The 26,044-nt window shown below is 44.9% G+C and overlaps 1 protein-coding gene across 3 annotated transcripts in view; it reads left to right on the top strand.

Moving 5' to 3' along the window:
• Positions 1-11,877, top strand: part of MOCS1 (molybdenum cofactor synthesis 1) — a 33,208-nt gene extending 21,331 nt beyond the window's left edge. The window contains exons 8-11 of one of the 3 annotated variants that reach the window (XM_084284721.1): positions 513-623; positions 2,937-3,057; positions 4,305-4,352; positions 8,149-11,877. In XM_084284721.1, the coding sequence (XP_084140847.1) occupies positions 513-623; positions 2,937-3,057; positions 4,305-4,352; positions 8,149-9,020 (1,152 nt within the window). In that variant the 3' untranslated portion in view covers positions 9,021-11,877. Of the gene's footprint in view, positions 1-512; positions 624-2,936; positions 3,058-4,304; positions 4,368-8,148 lie in introns of all 3 variants that reach the window. The other 2 variants (XM_084284723.1, XM_084284722.1) reach the window with 2 other exon arrangements.
• The last annotated feature ends 14,167 nt before the right edge of the window (positions 11,878-26,044 follow it).

Genomic DNA, 26,044 nt, shown 5'->3' with positions numbered 1-26,044 from the left:
GTTTGGCTCTTACTTAAAACACTGGTCATAATCTTTACCTGTAGAAATACAATGAGTTCATTAGATGCCTTGGACCCATATAAAGAATGGCAGGATTATATCCTGTATTCACAGCTTTTGAAACTTCTGGCAGTCCAGGTTTGTGTGTCTGAATAAACATTAATAAGCCTGATGAACCAGTTGTTCAGTGAAATAACATTGCTTTGGAGTGTGCAGTGTCACATTGGGAATTTCTAGCCTGTGTGAATCTGTGTCTCGTCTGAGTAAGAAAATCCATTTTAGCATCACCTACCAGTTGATAACTACAAGAGCAAATGTAACAAGTTCGTGAATTTCCAGGAGAAAGGAAAGGGTAGAATAGGCTGGAACACCTGACAAAACTGACTTCATTTTTTTGTCTTGCGTGACCTTAGAACCAATGAAGTGTCTTCTGGTCTTTGGGCACACAGAGCTTTTAAAAATGAGGAGTCTAATATAAACTTCTTTTTTTTTTCTCCCCTGCATTTCTTTAGAGTTATAAAGTGCCACATTTCCAGGGACAAATCAGCTTCATTACCTCCATGTCAGAGCACTTCTGTGGATCCTGCAATAGGCTGAGGATAACAGCAGATGGGAACCTGAAGGTTGGTGGTGAAACATGGTTCTCTTTTTGCTTTCATGAAGCTTAACTGATGTTGAAATTTTCCCCTGAAAAGTAGCTGGGATGTAAGGTAGCTGGTAATAATTAAGCATCTTTCCTTCCAAACTCCAGCTTATCTGTCCTTCAATTTGTTGCAGTATTTGTTCCTGTTCAAGTTTCCTGGGCTGTTAGGGAACTGTTACATCATGTTTTTTGGTTTCTCTGTTTTGCTAACATAGCTAACTTCAGTTGTAAAACATCAGTTTCAAGGCCAGTAAATATAAACATTTATTTAAATCTTTGATTCAAAATCATCTTAAACATGTGACAAGCAGATGATTTCCCGCTTAAGAGAGAAGAGTAAAGATCCAAGCAGCTGTTAGGGCTTGGATTTTTTGTTCCCCAAGGATCCTGTCCTGTTTCACCAAACATCATCTTGGAACTCTTCTCATTCAAGAGCGGGCTGTACATTTGCTCAGCGGCTGTAGAAAGGGGAGGGATAACCGTTTCCTGCCACGTTAAAACTGGCAGTTTCTGGGGAAAAATTAAAGTTTTCAATTAAAAATTGGCACTTACACATTGTCACCTGATATTGACAACAGCTGTGCTGCTGTCTAATGTCATATGACCGAGGCAGCCTGAAGGCCCAATGAGCTTAGGTTACGTAAACTTTTCAGGCTGTCTGTGTGTGGACATGGAGAGAGAGAAAGAAAATCTCCATAAAGCTTTTTCTCTAATAGACTAGACCTCTTCAAAACTCTTTACTTTGAGGTAACTGAGAAATACTTGTAAAAGATGACATGCAGTAATAATAGAACCGAACCTTAGCTGTATGATAGAGAACAACAGAGCCCTTAAAGTAGAACTAGAAGGATGATGAATTGAGGTTTGTATGGTAAAGCAGACTGATGAGGTCTGGAGAGAGAGCAGGGGAAAGAAAAGAGTAGCTATCCTATAAACTGGAGCCAGACTATGAGAGTTGATAGTCAAAGAAGTGTTCTGATGCATAATATCGGCATTTTCCAGCATGGTATCTACTCGGTTAAAGGAGAAAAAGAACTAAATTTAATAAAAGCTCACTTCCTGTTTTAGATAGGGTTGTGTCAGGAGATTTTCCTTTCTGAGGAAGTCAGGCTTGTGCAGTCAAGCATGTAAAAGGTAGCCATGCTTCTATGTAGGTTACTGTTTCAGTTTTCTGTCACGGTTTTTAACTTACTAGTTCACTTCAGTGAGACTTAGTGGAAGGGTTTACACATGAAATATACGCTTCTCTGTCCCACTTCCTTAAAATAAATGATTTGTCTCAGGTGATGAGCTCAAAAAACTATTACTAGACTGTTTCACCCCCAAAAAGAGACAAGCAACAGGTGAGTGATGTTAAGGGATTCATAATTCCCATTTAAATTTCCAGGTAAATTGTCCTTTTTAGTTTTATGCCTTCCACCTCTCTGAGGGTATGATCTGTTGATTCAAGACCAATTACTGAGCAAAACTGCGTAGTTGCTTTTCTAGTGCTCCACAGAGGGTAATGACACAAGGTTTTGATGATGCAGTCACATCTTAAAAGTTACAGAAGACACATTTATATTGTTCTGCTTTAAAACTACTGCTGTAATTAAAAACTGAATCCCCAGAGTGACTCATGGTTTATCGTTAGGATCAGTATGGACATGTGTTCAGAAATCTCTCAGCATCTAAAATCTGAATCCAAGAAAGGACGTGGTTGTTGGCTTCATTAGTCAGCGGTCTATCATGTACCCATGGCTTCTTTCCCCAGTATCAGAGTAGTGAAAGGGACAAGTAGTTTCACAGCATTACTTCACAATGTTAGCAGAGTACTGTACTGACTTGCTAGCATAAACCTTCCTAATCTCACTGCATTGATCCTACTGGAATTGAATTAATTATTTGGTAGCCTAGTAAACCACTGCTTAATGTTGTAAAGTGGCAGTTATACTTAATCCTACTAATAGTGAAATGTGTGTTTTGTTTCAGCTCATTCTGTCCTTAGCCACAAATAATCACTGGGATGTGCCTTCCCTTTAAGCTGACCATGGAGAGCTGCTCTGATTGTCTTTGCTTGCTTACCAGCCAGGACGCCAACCTTTAGAACAGTGTTATGGTGTCACCTTCAGAGCCTGACAACTGTAGGAGTCTGTGCAATAAGAGAGTGTTGTCCTAGGTTGCAGCCATGCAGCTGAACGGAGACTGCTACCTCACAGAAATCTCTCTTATCATTGACCTAAACCTTGTGTGTTGCAGGACTGCTTATTTTAATCTTTCTCACTTCTCTTTTGTTTCCTTGGGTTGGCTGCAGGTGTGCCTTTTTGGGAGTTCAGAAGTGTCCTTGAGAGATCACCTACGGTCGGGTGCCTCGCAGGAAGAGTTGGTTGAAATAATTGGAGCAGCAGTGAGCAGGAAAAAGAAACAGCATGCTGGTAGGTTTGCTGGATTGGAGAAATAATGGCAGTGACCAGGGCAAAAAGTGTCCTACTGCAGTGGGATGCAATGACTCAACAGTAGAAGGAGGGAAGGAAAAGGTTCTTGAATGGGGCTGCATTACTTAAAGAATGTTCCCATCTGATAAAAGAGCATTTTCTGCTAGAAAGTTGGTCCTTTCCCAGTTGTACAGTTACTCCAAAATTTGGGTGCCAGTTTTGAATTTCCTAACCCTCCACAAGACCTGGAACCCAGACTGTCTAGCAGTCTTTCAGACTGATTTTTTTCTTCAAAGAGGTGCAAATACCACTGCTAATGATCACAACAGCAAAGCGTAAAGCTAAGCAGAAATTGATGGAGTTGCACCAGATCCCTCTTTTCCAAACACTAGCATTCTGTAAAGTAAGTACTGAAGTTAAACTGAGTTGTCAGTTCAACTACTTTCTAGAAGTGGAGACTCCTTTTTTGAGTATACAGAACTGTGTAGCTACTCTAGTGCTCTGTATAAGGTAATGACACTTAAAAAAAAAAAAAAATAAAGTTGCTTTGGCCCTTTTTGTCTCTTGCACGTTCTGCCAGGTTAATAACAGGTGTTTTTGCTTTTTTGTAGTTATATGTCAAACAAATTTAAAAGAAGTTTGTAAGCCTGAGTATAGATTTTCTTGCAAAATGTGTTGCTCTTACCCAGATTAAATAGTACCTTTTAAAGGTGTGTGTGATTGATTCCTTTCCATTCAGACCATTCCTTTTTGCATTTCTGATTTGAGAAGGAGAGGGGGGAGTGTTCTCCCATCTGGTAAAGGCTTTTTGGCCATCGACGACATTTATCTGGCACTTTCTTCCTCTGACTTGTGTTAATCCCAGTATTATCCTTGAGGCCTTTTGTGATTAGACCTCTTTGACCAGGAACACTGTTAACAGCTTACCCCTAGAACTCATATAATTAACTGGTTAAGAAATAAGGTAGTCCTGAGTTGTTTGAATTCAGATTGTGAAAAATGTTTTCTGAAAAGGTTCTACAGTACAATAGATACATAGTAGCTGGATGCTTGGAGACTGTGGCAGCAATGTTTTTAAATATCATGCTCGATTCTTCCTCCCCTAGTTCCCTTCATCTTTATTTAGCTTTGGTTTTCCTAGCGTGCAGGTTGCACTGTGAAGAGCAGAAACCTAAATATATAAACCAGATGCATGAATTAAACCCTAAAAAGCTAGGATTTTTATATGTTCCTTATTTTATTTCTAGGCATGTTTAACATTTCCCAGATGAAAAACCGTCCAATGATCCTGATTGGTGGGTGACAAATCAGTACGTAATAAACATACCATGATTTTGTTTGGTTTATGTCTTTGGGGGAGCAGAGCGGATTGGGCTTTTAATTCTTGTACAGTTCTGCTTTAGGTTTAGGCAGAGAAAGGGGTTTCTTAAAATGCAGTTATGGTTAAAATTAAGCTGAAGTTGAAAAGAAGGAAAGGTTTTGTGTCTCTACCAAGCCTTATATGATCTTCTGTCTGACAGCACAGTTTGTGTGTTCTCTAATTTTGAAAGTGTATTACTTTTTCCAAAGGGAAATAGCTTCCTCTTTCTTGTCTGCTTCCTTTGTACTTAACAACAATAATATAATAATTAATAGGGCAGTTTGAGGTGAGCTTTATGAAATTTACCAAACTGTAATGTGAACATAAAGGATGCAGGGCTTATTTTTGTTTCTGAATTAAGAAATTCAACTTTGATCACATTATGTAGAAGCAGGGACATGACAAAAATGCAAGTTCTTATCTCCCTGTTTCTTTACTTTGGAATTCAGAAACTGCATTTTCTTTCTTTTTAAATGGCCTCCTAATATTTAAAGGGCTTAGAGTGTAACTTTTTAAACTGTAGTATCTGCTATGTCACCAGTCCTGGGGGAAAGAGCTTTTTTTCCTTGTTAGGTCCAGCAAAGATGTTTGCTAACTCTCCCTTCTGCTTGAAGCTCTGTCCATGACTGAAGTAGCACTAAAGGGGATGCTCTTACAATTTTAGCAAATACCTTTTACTGTGTTTCTGCCTCTTCTGTACCTACTTTTCTCTATTTTGTACTATATCTATCTTTGCAAATACCTGTCATTTTCAGACAACTTAAATGATTGTGAGAGCTAGCTCTGTGGGATGTATTGGACATTGTTCTGGTGTTTTTTTTATCTGTGAAAGGAAAAAAATGCAGCAAGGGTGGAAGAGAGAGAAACATTAAATATCAAACCCAAACTCTCATCCTCCCATTGATGCTGTGGAGCAGGTTAGCTACTATGCAGCTAAAAATACAGCCTTTAAAACAAGTTAGTGTGCTGGGAAGGGTAACGTGCATTAATTGGCATGTCTCTGCTTTGCTACAGGAGATATAGTAACTGTTGTCTTTTAAAGCAAGACCCTACTGCTTTTACTTCTGTTGCCTTTATTGCAAAATACATTCTTCCAGGAAAAGGGGAAAGAACTATTGCTTAAAGTGTGTACTCACTTGTTGCAAAAAGAAAATCTGTATTTTTTAAAGATGATGGAAAATACTAACTTACATTTCTGACAGTGTACTGGAACCTACATAATTTTACAAGATGCTTTTGGGAAAAAAAAAGTTTTGAGAAAATACACTCCAAAATTAACATTCATAGCAATGTTTGGGTATGTACAGATCAGACCTACGTAATTGCCTTTTGAAAAACATTCTGACTTTGTCTAACATACAGTAGGAAAGAGCCTGTCCAGGTCCTCCCCAGCTGTTCCATGTCCCTCTGAGACTAACTGCTGGCAGTCTCTGCATCAGTGGTGCAGAGTCCATAACTGGAGATGAGTAGAGACTCTCTTACTATGCCACATGGGGAATCAGTAGGAGATTTCCTAATGGTGTTTTGAATTATTTACAAGCTTCAAATAATGCTGGCATGCAAGTAGTCAGTGGAGAGAATATGGAATTCATTTAAAGAAACTTAATGAACACTGTGGAAATCACTGATTGGTTTTGCTAGTCCCAGTAAGCCAAAGCTGATCTCTTCCCTACACTGCAATTGGCTGGTTCTTTGCTGTAATGTGGTTTGTATCATATTTCCCTTCACTGAACTAGTCCTTTCAGCAGGTTGTTCTTCTCCCAGGTTCACTTTAGTTATGGAAAGTTCATCTTTAAGTATCTCCTGGCTTCTTTTTTTCCACCCTTGACACAGTGCTAGCTGGAATCTAACACGCTTAACTTCCATGTGCATTAGTAGGCTACAACAACAGGCAGTGTGTCAGATACATACAGTTGTATAATGCAACTGAAACTATTTCTACTGCTGTAGAAAATAATTATCCATTTTTTATTTATATGAGCAAGATGTGAAGATGAAGATAAATAAGACAAAGAAAAGGTAGGTTGTTAGGAAAAACAAATGTCTTGCATGCATTGCTCTCTATTGCTCTATTTTTACTTCCTACTCGAGCAAACATTACTTCTGTCCTCCCTGTTCCCATGGCTTTGTGCTTAGCCTATGGAACTAGGTACTTACCTGCCTCTACAGTCCAGCTTTTCTTGGAGACAAGGTACTCTGCAGAGGTTTAGCTTTGAAGCTAATCATGGAAAACAGAAGAACAGAGTACTTTGAGTTCCTGGCTTTTTAAAGGAATATTCAGATTAACCTCTGCTGTATATAAAGGGAAAGAAAAGAACAATAAGCACAATTTTATGTTCTTCTACAGCAGAGCGATGTTGCATTCAAAACATTCTTGTTTACTTAACCCATTCCTTCTGAGGGTAAATACATTACCACTTAACTTACAAGAATCTTAATTGTGGTGGATAGGCCACCAGTTGTGGACCTGAAAGTGCCCATGCCTGAATTCATATACACTTTAATCACAGCAATAATCTATATGAAATGATTGATTAAACTTCAGCAATTGGCATTTTCAGATCAACAGTTGGAAGGTATTCTGGTTGAGAAGGATTTAAGTGCATCAGTCTCTTGTTATGGCAGTGTCTGGGACTAACAAGGAAGAGATTTGGTTTTTTTGAAACAAAAAGGTGAGGAATACAGCCAGTGTGTTACCCACGTTGTTATTGCAATATGGACAGTCCAGCTGTAGGTCTGGGCAGTAGAGGTAGCTCAGCAAGGTACTCCAAGTTCTTCACAGTAGAGCAGAGAGAACAGGAACTCCAGAAGAGAAGGCTGGTTCTCAGTGAGGCTGAGAAACTAGGGTTTAGCCACTTACCTCTAGACTGTTTTCTCTGTGCTTCTTTTACAGATCACTTCTTTCATGTGAAAGACTTCTTCTGTCTTGACGCTTGGCATTAATCCCTGTGCAGATGCCAAAACCAAGGGATTAAATGGTGAAAAGGGCAGGAGGGCTTACTACCTCTCTGCCAGCTGGGAGCTATGCCAGCTCAACTTGGAACATAGCTCTGAGTAGATTTAAAATCTGTCAATGAGGGGAGTGTGATTTTTCCAGTGCTTAAACTTCAGCTGTCATTAATGCGGTAAGAGCTGGCAGTAATAAGGAAGGTTCTCATCACAGAGCCACCCCGTGAGCTGTAGTTGGTGCAGTTACAGATGGTGCTTCTGGTCCCTGCTGTCCTCAAGCACTGCCATGACCCTTCTCTGCATAATGAAGCAGTAAAAGTATGTGCCTGTGCTGGGAGAAGGTGTTTGGAAAGGAGGAACCGAGAACTTGAGGGCTAGAGTTTTGTACTTACAATGCCAAGCTTTCACAAGACAACTGGAACTGGGAGAGCCTCAAATGAGATACTGTGACTTGCTTATCTTTAGGACTGCATTCTTCTAAGCTTTCTTCGCTGTTATTTCTCAGGAAGTGTTTATGCTTTTTGAAAGCAAGTTATTTCCTCTTGTCAGGGACCATGAAATAGGTGTTTTAAGTGCTGGCGTTTATGTTAACAAAACAGCAAATTCTGGCACACTGGTAAGACAGAAGAGAAGAGTGGATGGTTGCAGGCTTCTTCAAGTTTTTGTAATGCAGGAAGTCCCAAGCAATGCTCTGACAGGGTTCTCAGCTATTGTAGACTTAGCTTTGCTTTGCTTCCTGGTTAGTAACACACCCTCTTTTTTTTTTCTTTTCTCTTTTTCAGAGCCTGCATTGCTGTCATTCCCACTACGCCAAGATGCCCTGCAGTATCCCCCAAATTCAAAACAGTGGGGCCACACATCTAGCCACTGGCCAACTTTGAGAGCAAGTTTATCCAAACAAATGGAAAAAGCATTACTGAAAAATAAACTTCCAGGACAGCTTATCCTGCCAGTATCTCACCCAGAGCAACAGTGCTACATAAGGACAAGAATTCTACAAACCCAGCTGAGAGGCTTCTGTGTCTTCCAGGAGGACCCGAGCTCCACATTTGACACGAAGTGCCTTGAGGCTTCTCCTGTTGGCCAAGTTTCTGTGGACTGTCAGCTCAAAGAGGCAAGTCCAGGATCTGAATTCTGTACCAGGGATTCAGCATCTTGCTCCGACGTCCCTCATGCCTCGGATAATTTGACTCACACTGATGAGGAAGGACGGGCCACCATGGTAGATGTCGGAGGGAAGCCGGATTCCAGAAGAAGGGCTGTTGCTGGTGCTGTTGTCCGCCTGGGTGAGAAGGCATTTGGGATGGTGAGGCAGAACCAAATGAAGAAAGGGGATGTGCTGGCAGTAGCCCAGATTGCAGGGATTCAGGGAGCCAAACTGACCAGCCAGTTGATCCCATTGTGTCACAACATCCCTCTCAGTCACGTGGAGGTGTCTCTGAGCCTGGACGAGGCCCGGTGCGCAGTGGTGATCCACTGCTCCTGCCAGACCTGGGGGAAAACAGGTGTGGAGATGGAAGCTCTGACAGCTGCCAGCCTGGCTGCCCTGACTGTGTACGACATGTGCAAAGCAGTTACTCACGACATCGTGATCGAGGAGGTGAAGTTGCTCAGTAAAACAGGTGGGCAGAGGGGAGACTTCTCAAGGGCATAGAGCATATCCAGACACCTCCAGCCCTCCAGGTAACCACTGCTCACACACAGCTGCTAACATTATCTGCGCCACTCAGCTGTGGTAGGCTTGAAGATCTCAGTAGGTATAGCACACAACTCTGTCAGCTTACTGCTGAGTGAACAGAGGAGCCACTTACCCCAGCTGTTGAGGATGTGTGTTTTTTAGAGGACAGACTTCTCCACTCAGCCAGTAGTTCCATTTCAGTGTCCTCACCATGAGCTTGAACAAAGCTTCCTAGTTATACCACAGAGGGTTTTTTTTCTTCATGCTGTGAAATATTCACAGCTGCTGTCATCACACCATGCAACTGTGAGCTCTGGAAATGAAGGAAGTGCTGAAAGTACTGTTATTTGACAACTATTTTTAAGTCAAGGATTAGGATTTCAGAGTTCTTTCTGTCTGTCTGTGCCTCCATCCCCGCCAGTTGCATTTAGAGAATGATAGTAAGAAGAAAACAGCTCTGGGACCCTACCACACAGCAGAGATTAAAGCTGAGGAACAGCTAGGGTCAGAGAGGAAGCTCCCGTCCCTTTGAATTGGTATTGCTTCCCTTGCCCACAATTGGGAAACACCCACCTGTCAGCTTTGAAAGAAAAAAAGAGGGCAGCTGCCCAGCTCTCTGCCGTAAATGCTGTGAAATGATCTAAAACAGAGGGTTGCTGGTGTTAGAATTATTTTGCTGATGTGAAAGGTAAGTTATGCAATTTTGGAAGCGTATTGCAGCGTTCTGACCTTAGCACTCAAATACATTGAGGCACTGTGTCTGCACTCTTAAGGGCTTAATTATATCAAGCATGGAAGTAGGTGTCAGCTCGCCCTAACTTTAGACTAAACTGTCACACCAAGCCCCAGAAGGTTCCACTTTTTCCTTCCTACAACACAGCTCCTAGCAGCCAGCAAGCTGCGTGGTCCTGACAGCCGAGACTAAGACCAGTAGCAACTTGCTTGGAAGAACAGGAGAGGTGCTGTTGCCCCACCTGGAGAGTTTTCCTGCACGATTTTTTAACTTGATTTCATGAAATCTTCTGACCTTTGAGCATTTAAGTGGCCCCATGTTAAGTAGCTGAGGGGGGGATTATCAAGTAGCTCTATATAGTTTTGATAATTGACTATCCCAGATATTAATTAACATTGTTTTGTTGATATAGATTGATCATTTTTTAAACACTAATTTAAATGCACTAAAGGGGAGGATGTTTTCAACCTTGTTTTATGTGTTTTCTAGTGTTTATGGCTAATGTGAGCTCCCATATGATTCAGGATTTTCCCTTTCAATACAGAGTCAAAGACAACTCTAAGTTAAAGAGGTTACTGGAAAAGTGTCTTAAACTTGGCAAGTAGTTGCTTCTCATGCAATAAGATTAAAATGTGAGCATCAGGAAAGCACATACCAGTCACGCACACCCTGCTTGCTTAAAGTAAGCATAGGTTTAAGCTAAGGAGGCAATAGGTTACTTTACAAATGTATTTGCTTGTGCACTACAAGTCTCATACAGTGGTTAACACAGAAGGAGCTTTGTCCAGAGCAGATTGATTTTTTACCATTGTTACTGAGGTAAGGCACACACAGCAGCTGCTGCTGAGCAAGCTCAGAAAAGGAGGAGAGACTCTGGGAAGCCTGATAAGAGAGGTGCCCAACTCCATAACCATTTGTATGCCTACATTCAGTATTGTAGTCCTGATTCCATCAATGTCACTGATCTGTCTGTAAATCAATAGTAAGTCAACTTAACATTGTACAGGAGATATATAGTGAATTGTCTCTCTGTGTGGCATCAAGCCAGGCAAGAAGCTGCAGGTCCTCGCTCCCAAAGAGGCTAAACCATGCTTGCTTTTGAGGAGATTGCCAGGTATCTCTGCTAGCTGAAGCACAACAAAAAAGCCAGTTGCCTTCTAGGTTACAAAGGAGCAAGAAACCCAGAGTGGCTTTAGCTAACAAAGGAGACTACAAAGCAGTAACCGGAAGAAAGAGCACTTCACCTTTCCTATGACTGCATCGAGGAACACACAGCTCCCAGGTTGTATGAGGAAGCTGAGTGAAGAACTTTAGGCTGCCTACAGCCAAGACACCGTGCCACCTTCTGGGAGGTGCCACCTTCTGCAGCACACACCTACCTTCTTGTGGCACTGTGGAGGCTTCCCCTGCAGGGCACACAGCCTGACTGCACCAAGCATTTCAGCTCACCCTGCAGCGACAGCGCTCATCAGTGGAGCTGCTGTGCACAACAGCTTCCCTCATTTGGCACAGAAGCAAAGCCTCTGGAAAAGGAAGCACGTCTGGAACCTGCTAAGGTACTGCCTCACACAGGCACTGCACTAACCCCCACCACGCACAACGCACCCTGCCCTCCCTGCCTTCACCCAGCCTCCAGCTAGTTTTCAGAGCTAAAAGGAAACTAGGCAACTCAGTAGCGATAAAATGAGACTTTGGGGCATGATTCTTCGGCTTCTGAGAAGTTTGCTGTCATGCTGTAAAGCTCACACAAAGGACTTGAGGCCCTACAAAGCACACGCATGACTGCCATGCACATCCCACTACTTACGCACACTTCACTACATTTTCTTAGGTTGAGAGTGACTGGAAGCTTCAGACGAACAGACTTTGGTGCCATTTTATGCTCATGTTTGTAGTATAAAGTTTTGAAACTATGCACATTTATAGATAATGAAGCCAGCATAAGTCAACAGAATATTTTGCAAGAGAAACAAGCTGGTAGCACTGTATGTTTCGGTGGTTCTGGGTGGGCTATGGTGTAAGATGTTGATGAATACTTTTTGGAGGCTTGCTTTTTTTTTGTGTCCACTGTTTTTAATAAATACTAGTTGTTCCATGTGATTTTGAATGCGCTTTTCATTCATTCAAATAAACCTTTATGTTTTAATCCATAAGCTTCTATAAATATTTAACTGAGGGTGAGCACCAAAACAGGCTTTATGTTGCCATGATTAGTCAGCAATTAGTAGCTTCCCTACAGTAGTAAGTTATCTTGACTGATCTCTTGCAATTTCATTGTTGGTGTTGAATGAAACTCAGCTCTATTTGGCCCTTCTTAAACTGAGTAATCCTGTAGATTTAGCATCATAATTTTTCATTTCTTATCTTTAACCCAGCTTCTCCCACTTGCCTGTTCTGAGCCAGTGGACACATAATGTAGCACTGCTTTGTGCTACAGTCACGTAAGGAACTGGTACCTCAAGCACTCTGACTCTTAGCCTGAGGAACCACAGACTGAAACGGCCCCAAAATGCTGCAGATCCTGGAACCATAGCACAAAGCTCCATACCCCCCTTTCTAGGGGACGCTTCCTAATTTGGAAGTGAATTTTTGTCAATTTAAGCAGAAGAAACAGAGTAAAGCATTAGCCCACCACATCCTTCTCCTGGAAGATGCCCTAAGAGCAGCAGCAGCACCACTACCACCATACACACCAAACCCAACTGGAACACAAAGTGTTGCTGATCGTGGCAGCCCTTACAAGGCACCATTTGTCATTTCCTCCAGAAAGGTCTCACTTGTCCCAGCTAATTTCCCATTTGTGTTTTATTGTCAGTTCCCTGCCAATGCAGCCTGCATCTTCCTTCGTGGCCACATCCTGAGGCTAGCCACCCCACCCTTAGACTGCCCTGGAAAAAACTGGATGAAGAGACTAAAAGGGAAGCCAGCAGAAGCTGGTCACTAAGTATTCATGAAGCCATGAACTGTGTCAAAGGGAGCAGTGCTTTCAGAAAAGTGCTGGGGGAAGAAGAGCAGGGAATAGAAGTAAGGCATGGCCTGAAATACCTTAGAAAGGGACCTCCTTTTCCAGAACAGGAACCACTCAAACCATACCCTAAAAATAACAACAGCTGAACACTAAAAATGGGGACAAACTTTTATCTATTTTAAACCACTGGTGACCTGCAGTAATTCTTCCTAAGTCCCTAAAGTTACTCAGCTTTACACAGGCTTTGACTGAACAGAATCTGGTCCCACATCCCACCCCCTCCTTGGCCTGTAGCTCGTTTGTGGCTCCTGGCTGCCTCAGCAACACTTATGCAGGCGTGTTACAGCTTAAAAATGCCTGTAACTTCGTGTGTGTGCTTTGGCCAGGACCTAGGACTGCTAATTAGTTAAATAGAAACAGTTTACTTCCCTCCATTTATTACAGCCTTGTTCCAAGACCAGCTTAGCATTTCAGCAAAGGTGAAAACAGGAGTTGCTGGGTGCAGTGGGCTAAGCAATTGTGGTGTTTTTTGTTTTTTGTTTTTTTTTTTTTTTTCTTGATGCTTTAGCATGAAGTCTCAAAATGTGTCTCAAAATCAAGTGATCTGATGATGGCAACTCCTGACACATCTGGCACACTCCCTGGAAAGGCACAGGGTGGAGTGGCTGAACCCTTTTTCACAAGCTGGGCCTGAAAGGCTTTGGGTGAGCTCAGTGCAGGCTGTCATAATAAGAGCACATTTTCATTGTGGTCACAAGAAGCCTATGCAGCAATAGCCGAGACACAAATCCAGCCAGCTCTACCTTCCTCTCCCTCCGTGCTGCCATGGCTGGGTTTAGAAAGCCTTGGGTTTAGCACTTCTAATTTTGAACTCATCCTACTTGCTCCTTTGATGAGGAGACAGTACCCAAAATTGTAGTGGTTAAGCAGGGCTGAGTACAAGTTTACTGGAAGGGCTGGATGCCCTTGGATACTCACTCGGAGCAGAGCTGTGCGACAAACCGAGCATTGCTCAGCTCCACTTTCACAGCCCGACTGCAAGGGCAGGGCCGTCACCAGGCAAGCTGCCTAATGACTGTGGCTCTCCCCAGTGCCACGCACACAACTTCTGCTCCATCTTGCTGCTGCCAAGCTTCACCTTGCATGGCTGACTTGGGTTTCCCCAAGCAACAACTGTTACAGATGCCATTGCTTCTTCAATAGCCTCAGCAGAAGAGGGCAGAGTTTATCCTCAAATTCTGGACAGCCTGCGCGAAACCAGAAGATCTCCATCCTTCTAAGCTGTTCCCACACAGACTTAGTCTCAAACTTCTCTCCTCTATACCCATGACACTTCCAGGGCACACAACTGAAAAGAGGCAAGGCCAGCAAAAGCAAGGTTTCTGCTTCCACTGTGAAGGGCAGCTTGGCTGCAAAGCGTGCCCAAGTGACAGGAGGCAGGGGAGGAAGAGGGGAAGACAGCAAAACAGCCGGGCAACTGTAAAGTTGTGTTAATATTATGCTTGGAAAAAACATGTGCCAGCAGATACACAGCTGCTCCGTTACTAGTGCCTTAGGCCAGTTAGCAGCTGGTGCAAGTCATGGCACAGCTCCATCGCCAGCAGCGGAGCTGCACAGCCTGCTACCAGGTAGCATCTGCTCCCGAGGGAGAAGGGTTTCAGCTCTGACTTCCCACTACCACTGCTTTCCAAGTCCTTAAAGAACAGCCTGTTTAATTAACGGGGTCATTCCAGCACTTGAGAGTCTCCCCATGTGAAAAGTTGCAGCTGAGCTGGAATTGCTGCTGTCCCGGGGCAGCGCGTGGGGCTGCATCCTCCCTCCCCTCCAGCCGCCTCCCTGGCTGCCACCCACAGACTCTGTGCTTCCCCACCCAGGGCCTGACGCTGAATGGAAATGTTTTAGCTCTGTGCGGCTCATTTGGCTTCTGCAGATCAGCTCCTGGGGCCATCCTCAGCCCAGATCCAAGAAATAAGCGGAGCCGAGGGGAGGGAATCGTTTCTGCTGCCCTTGAAGCCTCTTCTCTCCTATTGCAGCTGGCAACTCAGAAGGCTCCATCCTGCCAAGACTGAATCTTAATTGGGTTCAGTGGAAACACAGGCTGCTGCCAGGGCTGCCGTGAGCCCCACCTTGTAGGGAACACGGGCAGAGCTCGCCTGGCCCCTCAAGAGGGTTTAGAACAAATAAATAAATAAATAAATCTCTCCAGACCTGTGGTATCAGTGGGAGCCACGGGCTGAGGAGGAGAGGAGATGGCTTAACCAGGCAGTTCACAGAGCAGCCATGAGGAGAAGCAGGCAGAACCATGGCTGTGAAAAATCCTCCCCACCCTGGCAGCCCTCAAGAAAGGGAAGCCACCAGCTCGCCCAAGGGGCGGCCAGCAGCCCCCAGGCCCCGCAGTGAATTCACAAACTAAACCTGAACACACAAAACCTATTACATTTTTGCACAGAACACTCCTCCCGAGGGCTGTGGGGATACGAAGGACAAGATATGCTTGTCTTCTTACACAGGAAGGGGCAGAGCAAAACCTCTTCAAGCATCCTTGCCTGCATGACAAGAGGATGCTACATAAAACTTTTTCCAAGCCACAGATGCCAATTTCAAATCCAATTGCTAAAAAGACTGTTGCCAGAGCTCACTCATACCTCTGCGATTAGGCACAGTCTAGCCACCCCTTTGGCTTTGAGGAGGCACCCAGAGTGCTGCTGCCAACTCCTAATGCACCCAAGATGGGTGCTCCTGACCTAATTTCCTTAAAAGCACAGCATCCTGTCAGCTCTGCCACCGTATTGTCCCAGCAGCGGCAGCATGCGGTGGGAGGAAATCCACAACAAAGCCAGTAGCCAGGGTAATTTTAACACCATTTGTTCCATCTAGCAGATTTTAGGTACGTCAGAGGAAGGCCATCACAGTAAGATCTTGCTCAGACCGGGAACCCAAGAGCTCTCCCTGCTGATTCAGGGCAACACGGTTACAATCGGCTTATGAAACAGATGCCATGCAGGCATTTCAGAGCTGCTGGACCCGAGAGTGCAAATGGGCCCTTGCTCTGGTAAAATGGCTTTAACAGGATTTTCCAGCCAGCAAGCAAGCTTTGACAGACACACCCAGGACACTCAGCCATAAGCAACACAACTGCGTGCAGAAGGCTCTTGGCCAGCCAGACTGGGAGGGGTATTTAAACACAAGTTTCTTGCATTCATCTTTATAGCCTGCTATTTCCCCCAAGGCTTGCCGAGGATGCCTAGGAGCACATCCTTCTGGGATGTCCCAGATGCAGCAAAGGCATGGACAGTAACACTTAGCCGATGGCTGGTAAACCATAGCTGTTGCAAACCTACTCCAGAGAACTCTAGCTGAACCCCAGCAGCTGGAGGCGTTTTCATTTCCACTTCTCTGAGGCTGGTATTTCAAGGTGTTTTTATTTCTTTTTAATCAATGCACATGGCCAGCTCAGGAGGGGGTCGAAGTAGGGGAGGGAGGCAATGCAGCCACTGTATCTGCACAAAGTAGTTCCACATGCAAGAGAAACAGGGCTCGACTTGCTCGGTGCGTGTTTTGCAGTGCGGTTATGGGCCGTCATTCCACCTCGACAAAGCTGTTATTTATTTACTTAAAGACTTGCATTCCGTGGAAAAAGATGCCCCAAGATAGCACTGTGTTTCTAAAATTAAACCCAGCTGGCTGGAGCAGGCGAGCGAGCACTCCGGTGCTTCACCAGCAGCAGGAGCAGGGCTCCCCACGTCCTGGCCTCCCCTCCCTCACCGAGCTTGACAAGATCTCCCCATGCCCTCAGCCAACAGCGAGGCAGCTCCTGGGGTGCAAGGCTTGGACTGAGCACCTCACGTGAGAGCAGGGGTACCACCACATCCTGCGGTGTGGAATGAGGTCTCAGTAGCAGCAGTTCACTCCCTTCACCTCTCACTCTGCCACATGACAGCAGACATCCCACTAGATGTCTGACACAAGTCCATGCATGGCTGGGAGAAGTCCTTTCACAATTTGTGGGAACAGGCCACATTCCTGATCCCCAACTCCTACCCAATCTGGCCAAGATCTTCCTCCACTTCATGGGTCGCTGGGAGCTCCCTCTTTACAGCAAAGCTCATCCATCCCTCACTGCTGTAACCTAAGTTAAGAAACCTGTTTTAAACGTAACCATTTATAGAAGGGAAGAGCGCAGAGCCCAAGTGTTCCTCCACCCTGGCCTGGCACCAGCAAAAATTTCCCCTGCAGATGCACTTTTGGCACCTGTTCCCCTGTGGACACACATGCACAGAGGCCATGTTCACATCAGCGAGGAGCTCAATGGGGAAACGAGTACTTGGGCCTGTCAGAGCAGCTGGTGCTGGAGCTGCTGTTCAGGGGTTTTACTGCAGCCTAGATTTAGCCTCCCCCCTCAGACAAGATGTCTCCACACACACACATGATTGCAGCTTGCTGAAGGACCGGCTGGTCTCCAGTTGAGCCCCTGCTTCCATTGGGGCTGGGAGCACCTCTGAGGCATTTGGGAAGCAAAGCTGCTGGGGGTAGCAGAGGCAGCTCTGTGAGGTTTGGCCCCAAACCTCACTGCTCTGTGCCAGGGGGCCCACACAGAGCGAGAGTAGAGAAGCATAACCTGGGCCCAGAACTAGCAGTGGAAGAGACAGAGACGGCTGGTGGAGGCCAAAGAGCAAGGAGGGGGAAATGGTGGAAGTGCTGGCAATGCTGTGGAGCCACTGACCCACAGGTGCACAGAGATCCCCCATTGCCCAAGCACCATGCCCTGTCCTGGACACAGGCAGGGAGCAGAGAAATGGGCCCTGGCATCCCACATAGCTTGCTGGGACCAAGGCAGGAAGAAGAGGACAGTCCTACTGCTACAGGCCTGGACCACGACCCAGGAGGACCTGACCACAGGGCTTTGGGCCAGACCAACACGTTGTGCTTGCTAAGTCATTCAAATTATTGTTTGCAGATGGGGACACTATTCCAACCTTCCCATTGCTCCATGCACTTGGCAGTGATCACCCATGATCAGATCTTCAGACTTGAGTGCTTCATGTCTGACATATCTGGAAAAGTTAATATTTGCCATCAAGTTAACATGGTTGCTTTTAGCAGATATGGCTTCTGCCCCTCAGCTTCTTCCAATTGTTTAATGAAGATTTCACCTTTCTGCCTCCCAAGGAGAAAAATCCACTTCCACTAATGACAGCCTAGGTCCCATTTCAGTGACTGCAAAAGGCACAGGCAATTAGTAGTGGTAAAGCTCCTTGCAGAGCTGATGGGAAGTGCTGGAAGGAGTAAGAAAGAAGACAACTGGCCACCACTCCTCCAAGAAGTTCTCAGGAAAGAGCCTACTCCTCATCAGAGCTCAGCTATTTGTATGATTATGTTCAGTCGCCCATAATTATACTGGTTCTGCTCTGTGCAGCACTGTCAGCACTACTGATCCCTGTCCAAGCTCCTGCTGTCTTTCTGTCTTGATTAGGATGCCAGCCCGGGTTAAAAATTAGAGACTGAGATTGTTTCAATATCTGATTTAGCCCCTTTCTCCTCCCATCCCATTTTGGGTTTGGGACGTGCCAGTCAGCATCCCCTGGGAGAGGGTTAATCAGGAACAGATTGGCAACTGGCAGCCGCCTCACAAGGACAAGTCCCATAGCTAAAATCAAGCTGATGTCTCCCCCTTTGACCTTGTTGAAAGTCCAAGACACGCCTGCTGATGCAGCCCAGCACTGACACCCCAGGAGCTGGCACAAGATCAGCATCCCCAAGGCCACAGCCAGCTTGGTCCCAATGTCACATTGCCTCAGCTCTGGAGCTGCTTCAGCAGTGAAAGGCCATGTGTCCCCACTGGCCCCAGAGGCAGCTTCAGCTCTCCAGCTGCAGAAGTTGCTTCCTCCCTGCTAAAGGACAAGCTTTCATTCCAGAGACCAGAAGAAGGGAAGATGATTTGTTATTATTTTAAAAGAGCCACATTTTACATGTAAGAAGGTTCATACCAGGGATGATCTTCTGCAAGGGGCTCTAACCAGAGCCCAACCTCCAGCAGTTGCTACTGCCACAGAGAAAGGGCAGCAAATCCTCCTGAGGCAAGTAGCAAAGGGCCATAGTGACAAAGAAGACAAAAGGGGGGCTCCAATGTTGAGGAGCATCAGGAGCAAAGGTTGCTTACAGCAGAACAAGGCATGGAACTGAACAGTTGTTACCCTGTTTGGGAGCCCAGCTGGAAGGAAAACCCTGCCAAACAAAAAAAAAAAAAAAAAAGAAAAAAAAAAAGAAACACTACCTTTGGGTGTTAATTGAAATAAGAGCAGATCCAGACTTCCCTGGGAAGACAAACAGCATCCAGGTTACCTGAGGAAAGTCTTGTCCAGTTAAAATCCTGAGGTACCACAGTAACCCCTCGTAACTGCTTCCACTGTATCACCATGATGGTGGACAACTGGCAAAGGCTTTACTATATAACACAGTAGACATGACACTATAGATAGCACTGACAGACATTTCAGCCAGACAAAAGCCTTCTTCCACATCTTGCACAGTTCAGTAAGTTATGATGTCCTCTTCATACTTTTTCCTCCATTTTCTGGTTGTTATTTTTCTAGCTAATGTAACTACAGGCACATTCTGCTTTTAAGAGCACTGCAAGGACTTGCCTCAACACTACAGTACTCTACATCTAAAATAAAGTGGGCAAAGAGCATTTCCTTGGCTCCCACATTAACTTAAGCCCAGCATTTGAGTGGTGACCCCAAGGGTTTGATGTTGTTGTGGTAGGAAAATGCAGCAGCCCTCCCCAGAGGAAAGCCCCCAGCGCACCACAAACCCTCTTTGGGCCTGTGGTTGCCATAACCTAAGGCAGTAGCTGGTGAAGAGGGGAAGAGAGTCAGGACCAAACCTACCCATCCTTTCAGCAGAAGCAGCGAGGAGACAGGGAAGGTTTCTCTCACCCCCATCTCCACCACCCAGCAAGTACCTGAGCCATCCCTGAGGCCACAAGCTCGGGTGCCAGAGGCAACATTCCGCAGTGCTCTGTCAGGGATTTCTGCCTCCACTTCACAGGCAGATAGGCAGGCCCAGGTGGCATGGTCACACCGACATGCTCTGCCCCAAGTAACCCCAGCTTTATAGTCCAGAGGCAGACCCTCAGCCCGGGTGCTGTGGGTACCCTAGTGAGAGTGGGCTTGCAGGTACAGCCCAATGGCTGCAGGACCTCTGCTTGGATTTGCAACTCATACAAAGGTTCTCCAAGACCAAGTGAGAAGAAAGACTGTCTTGGAGGGACAGTGGCAGCAGCACAATGAAGCGCTTAGTTTAAATTTTACCATTAAAAACAGAAAATAAACAAGCAAACAAGAGTCTACAGCCACTAGTATAGATACTAATAACTATCCAAGTATCTCAAGGAATAGGCCCTGCAGAGACATACAGCTGCCCTGGCCCAAAGCACTGAGAGTGGGCATGGAGCTGCTCCCCTAGGCAGGCCAGGGGTGCCTAGTTCCCCTGTCCTCGCCCCAAGTGACCACAGGCAGTGGGAGACCCCAGGGAGAGGCAGTAAGCGCACTGGAACACCTCACCATATTCACGTAGTTTTTCATGCTTTGATCGTGGCTGAACAGGGTTGGGCTTTGTGGTTTTTTTTTCTTCCCCCTTTTGAACCAGAAGGCTCCTCCTCATTAATTAAGCATAGGAAGAAAGAGGGGAGCGGACAAATATTTGTCCTTAAAAAAGCAAAAGTTAACCCTTTGAAAGAATCCTTACTTGCAGAAATATACAGACTACAAGAAACAGATTAAAACCAGGTATGCCAGACTGACATCCTATCCTGTTTTATTCCTCCTCTGCTTCATTCTCTCATCAAAGCACAAGTGAGCAAGGTATTTTGCCTTCTTAATGCATCATTTCATTACTATCTCACATGCAAATTCAGTCTGACAGGCTGATAGTCATAAAGATGAGCAGACCCTTCCCCTGCCCCAATACAAAAAAAAAATAAAAATAAGTAAATAAAATCATAAGTATAGAAAAAAAAAAAGTCAGAAGAAGAAGACAGGGAAAAAGAAAGACAGACAAAAGAACCTTCCCTCCTGGTGAGAGTCTGACCAAAGTAGAGATAAACAGCAGCTATGTCTCAGTGGCAACAAAAAGAAGCCATCACAGAAACGTGTAATGAACAAACAAAATCTAGTACAACAACCTTGAAAACCTTCTGGGCTCTAGGAGGAAGTGAAGCAGGGGGGCAAAAGTTTTTCATTATTTTGTTTTCAAGCAAGAGAAACCAGTTCACAAATGGCTAAGCAGATTTCTAACAGAAAAAATCCTATCTGCTATGGCAGAGATAACAGTTATCTTTGTTTAAAGAGAAGCCAAAGGTTAAAGAAAGGGGAAACCAATGAATAATAGATCCTCAGACTTTCCCAGCAAGGGAGAAGAGCTCCCCTTATACTTCTCCTCACTGCCACTCACTCACGGCAGCTAAACCCTGATGCTAGCTTTGCTCAGAAAAAAAGCCAGGAGGCACTTACCTTGCTTCTGCACAGTGATGACAAGGACAGGCAGGTCCATGACCATAAGGAGAAGCCAAATGAGAAGACTGAAGGAAACTTCTGGAGGAGAGCCATCCTTTAGGGCAGAACAGCAGCCCCTTGCTGCAGACTCCAAAACCAGCCAAAATATTAAAGAAAGAAAAATCTTCTTCCTATAATTCCAGTAGGATACGTCTCTGTTTGCACAAAGCAGAATGAAAATACTGCTGGGCTTGACCTCCAAGAAGAGGAAAAGCAATGGTCTGGCCTCCTTTACTGCAACTCAAGGAAAGGAGACAGGTAAGTCTCTGCATTTTCATTTTCTCTCTGCCACTCACATCCTGCATGAATTTCAGAAACATCTCTTTGCGTCTACCTTTGCATCTGTAAAACAAGAACCTTATAGCAAAGACTCAAAGCAAAGCCTGACTTAAATAGAGAGTCCTTTCAACATGTACAAAACAAGAGCTTTCCCATGCAGCACTCAGAGCCCCCACCTGCTGTCCATTGGCCCTCAGCTTGTGCAAGCAATTATCCCCTGATTCCTTTTGCTCATTGCCATGGCCCTTCCCACCTGAGAGCCAGAACTCAGAGCAGGGGCTTTGTTTGAGGTCCCTGGAAGCCATGCACTGCAGGAGTATGCTGCTCAGCCAGCAAGCCCCCCCCAACAAAGCTAGGCACCAGACTCACCGGAGCTCACAGTTAAAACATCACCCCTTGATGGGCTGAAGATAAACATGAAAAGTTGCGGCTTAGGGATGAATTTTGTCAGCAAGCTATTTCTGTGATCAGAGACAGGGGGATCTGTGTGTAAATGAACCAGCTGTGTCTAAGATGAAAATGAGGTTCTGCCCTTGAACTCCAAGGAATTCTTTGGCATGTCCCTTCATTCACCCGCTCGTCAAGTGCACACAGATTAGCCCTAGCTCTTATATGCCTCCTGCCTGCACTGCTGTTGCATCTAACTCCTCTTCCCCCTCACCCCCCGCATCTCTGAAGGCTTTAGGCCTGATGTTGGCTCTCCCGGCTTCTTTTCTTATTTAACTCCTGCCTTTGAAGCCATCGTCTCCTCTCAGTCACACTCTTGCAGTGAGTTTATGGCCAGCCCGGCAGCCTTTCCTGCTGGTGTACTAGCATGTCCACATGTGGATTATGAGCTCTTAGATAGCAGGCTTTTTTTTCTTTTTTTTTGGTTGTTTTTCTTTTTTTGTTTGTTTGTTTGGTTGGTTGGTTGTTTTCTTGTTTGGTTGTGTGTGAACCCCAGTGTTGCCTGTTGTTCCACCTTGCTGCCAGAATAACCTGTGAAGTTTCTCACCAGCTCTGCAGTGCCTTTGTCACTTGAAGAGCTACAAGCTCTTGACCAAAGAGAAAGACCTAGAGCCAAGCAAAAAAAAAAGTATACCCAGACCCCAACTTACCTTTAAGACTTTCCAGCAAAAGCACACAAAATGCACACAAAGAAATTACTGAGACACAGTGGGGGCAATATATCTTTAATTTTTTTTTTTTTGCTTTTGGTTTTGTGGTTTTTTTTTAGTATTACAGTATATTCTTATAAAAAGATACAGATAAAAAGGACACTACAGGATTTGTACATTTAATTCACTTATAGTCTTAAACTGACTAAGAAATGAGGATACGCCAAGGCATTACAGCAGCTTGCAGCCTCCCACTCAGTAAGCAGCACTGTACTTTCCAAGCTCAGCAGGCAGGGGCACCTCCCAAAACGACCTGCAAGTTTCAAGCTGAGCAGGCTCGCAGGGGTGGAGGGTGCATGAAGATGGAGATGGTTTGGAAGGGAGAAGTGTTGAGTGTGGTACCTGGTGTCCCTTTACAACCTAAAACTGCGAAGGCTTCTAAAGAGCCTTTTTAGGGGGAAGTGTAAAGATGGGGAGGGAGGGGTAGGTTGTGAATGACATGCCATAGAGACTTTTCTAGATAAGCTACGTGAGAGCTCCTAGCAGTGGACAGCTGAAAGGACTTTTGCAAAAGCCCTTCACAAGCTCCATGGAACATCTTGTGAACAGCCAAAGCTGTTTAAAGGAGAGTTTTGATCCAGATGCTGCTATGAATTATGCTGGTGTAAACACAGAGCAACTTGTACTGGGTATACTGGATCTATTCTATATTAACACCAGTAACATAAGACTCTGGATTGCAAGATCTACTGAGCATCCAGACCCTCTTTAGAAATTAGGTGCCATAACACCTTTCTAAACTGATGGCACCCTTCTCAGCAGGCACAGCGAGCATAATCTGGCCAGCTTTAGGAGATTCGGGTCATCAAAACTACTCCTTAGAGTAGCAGATAGGTTTAATATATATATATATATATAAAGTCTACATTTTTAGTTAGCCAAATTGTGGTACCTAGATTGGTTTCTTCATCCTTTAATAACAGAAGTAAAGGTGGCCAATGGTGGCTAACTCTTTGGATGGCAGGCAATCAGAAATCTCCCAAGTCCAGTACAGAACCCAAGGAGTCATCACTAAACATGTAGTGATTGCTAGAGAGTTCATGGGTACAAAACTAATCTGCCAAAAAACTTTGTTTACCTGGATAATCTGAGGAGGTGGAGTGGAGGAGGAAAGAGGGAAAGTAGCAAAAATTCTTCTTCCTTGGCCCTGAAGATGTGAAAGAATCTTAGCTCTGAGGAAGGAGAACTGTCCAAGTTTGTCCCACCAACATGTTAACTCTGGTGAAAAGTTACAGGGCATGAAGCACTTTTGCACATCTCTCAAAGCTTCTCTGACATTAAAGACAGAATTTGGGTTGAAGGGTGAAGTTTGAGCTAGCAGCTGTGCAGTTTTGCTCTTCTTAATCTTCTAACCATAACTGATAACAAGAAATTTTTTTTTTTTTCTTTAGGAAGTGTTCTAAAATAACCCACCTGCATCAGTTCACCACATGCTTTAAAAGCCACGTCTTCCCAGGTTGAGTATCACTGGGGCAGAGTGATTATGATGAAAGCAAAAGGGAATTTTTCCCCTCTGTCCCTTCCCACACCAAGGCTACTCACAAACAGCCCCTCACCTGGCTCAACTTGCTGCTGAATAGCCACGCTGGCTGTCTCGCTGGTGTAATGCCCTGGCACGGTCTCAATAGTCTTTGCTGCAATGCAGTGTATACATACAAACATAGCAAACTAAAATAAGGCAAAATAAATAGAGGTGTCAGATTTACAGGTTCCCCTTAGAGATTCCTAAAACCTTTTTTTTTTTTTTTTAAAAAAAAAAAAATAATGTAACCCCCAAACAAAAAAGAAAAACAAAACAACAAAACAACCAACCCAGAAACAAAACTGCATATATCATGTACATCATCAACTGTACAACTGATTTCCTTTCCCCTCAAAGAAACTCCTGACACAAGCTTCTCCATGCAACCCAGCTCAGAGTGCGAGCTTTCCTAAAAAAGAGGAAAGATTCAGCCAGTGGGGCTGACCATTGTGGAAACACCTGCCCCACAGTTCTCCATCAGGGCCCTTCACAATTCCTTTCCCTTCCTCAGACACTGTGAACACATTACAGAAAAGCTTCAGAAGGATGCTCAAGTTGTCTCTCTAGCGGGGAGTCTCTCTCCCCGAACATTAGTCCTGCTTCTGCTCTTGTAGGGAACCGGTGCCCAGACGATAGCTATGCTGCACAGCATGGAAGGGCCTCACTGCCCTGAAGTCACTTTACCTTGTAGTGTTGCCAGAGACTTATGGCCAACTGAGAGGAGTGACACAAACCAAAGGGAGTGTGGTGTGTGTGTGTAGGGGAGTTCTGCAGTCTTTTCTGGGGTCATCCTAATGCAATCTGCTTAAGAACAGTGCAGAGACATGCAGTTAAGTGAGGGAGCACTAAACTTCTACGGACAAGATTTGGAGAATTAGAAAGCACCTCCTCTTCTAGGTGTGAAGAACTTCACCATAAAGTTAGCAACAACTACACTTCTGTAGGAAGAGTAACGCAGAACAAGCCCTCAATTATAACCTTCTGTTACACTTTTCTTCCTCCTCTACTTATTTCCAAAGACAGAGTGATTTCCACGTAAAATGCTGGTGCTAGGCACAGCTGCAAGGACAACAGCAGACTTTGGTTCTTCTCTGGCTCTCAGAGTGTGGGGAAGAGGTTCTGCCTCAGTGTCCTGACTGCTTGCCATACCTGTTCAGGCTGTGTTAGCACTAGAGGACAAGTAATAAGATTTTCCTGTCTTCTTGAGCGCTAAGCAACTCTACCACAACCGCATACGAAGAACAGAGCATAGCTGCACTCACGGCACCCAAGGGACTAGAAGCAAGGACAAACTTGGCTTCAGCAAAAATCTGAAGCCAGGCCCTACAGCAGAGCCAACTTTTTCCTTATCTCCTGTGTGGCCAGCCCCATCTCATATGGTAGACATATTAATGGGCCTCTCTGCCTGTCACCACTTCAATGAAATAACTGCTTGCCTCAGTGAGTAATCAAATGTTTTTCATGAACATTCACCATGGAGTGCACAGCCAGGGGAGACTGTTTAGCACGCTGAAAGAAGCCTTCAGCCACCATCACAGATTCAAACCAAACGTCTGGGGCTGTGGAGTGCTAGGAAAGCTGAGCTGCAATGAAACAGGGGCATGGCTCTGGGCTGTCTGTCAGTCCCACTAACGTATCCCACAGCTGATTTACAGGAGTTGTACAATCTCTTATTACTGGTGTATGAATCGAGGAGGTGGCAAAGCTACAGCAGCTTTCTTTGACTCTGTCAGTGTGGCTGGAGCGCCGCGTACCATCACACAACTTTTCAAATCAGGACCAAACT

This window comes from Netta rufina (assembly GCF_964035555.1).
Source record: "Netta rufina genome assembly, chromosome: 3".
In the NCBI taxonomy this organism is placed as follows: Eukaryota; Metazoa; Chordata; class Aves; order Anseriformes; family Anatidae; genus Netta; species Netta rufina.
Note: the sequence above shows the minus strand (reverse complement) of the source record. Positions and strands in the feature narration are given on the sequence as shown.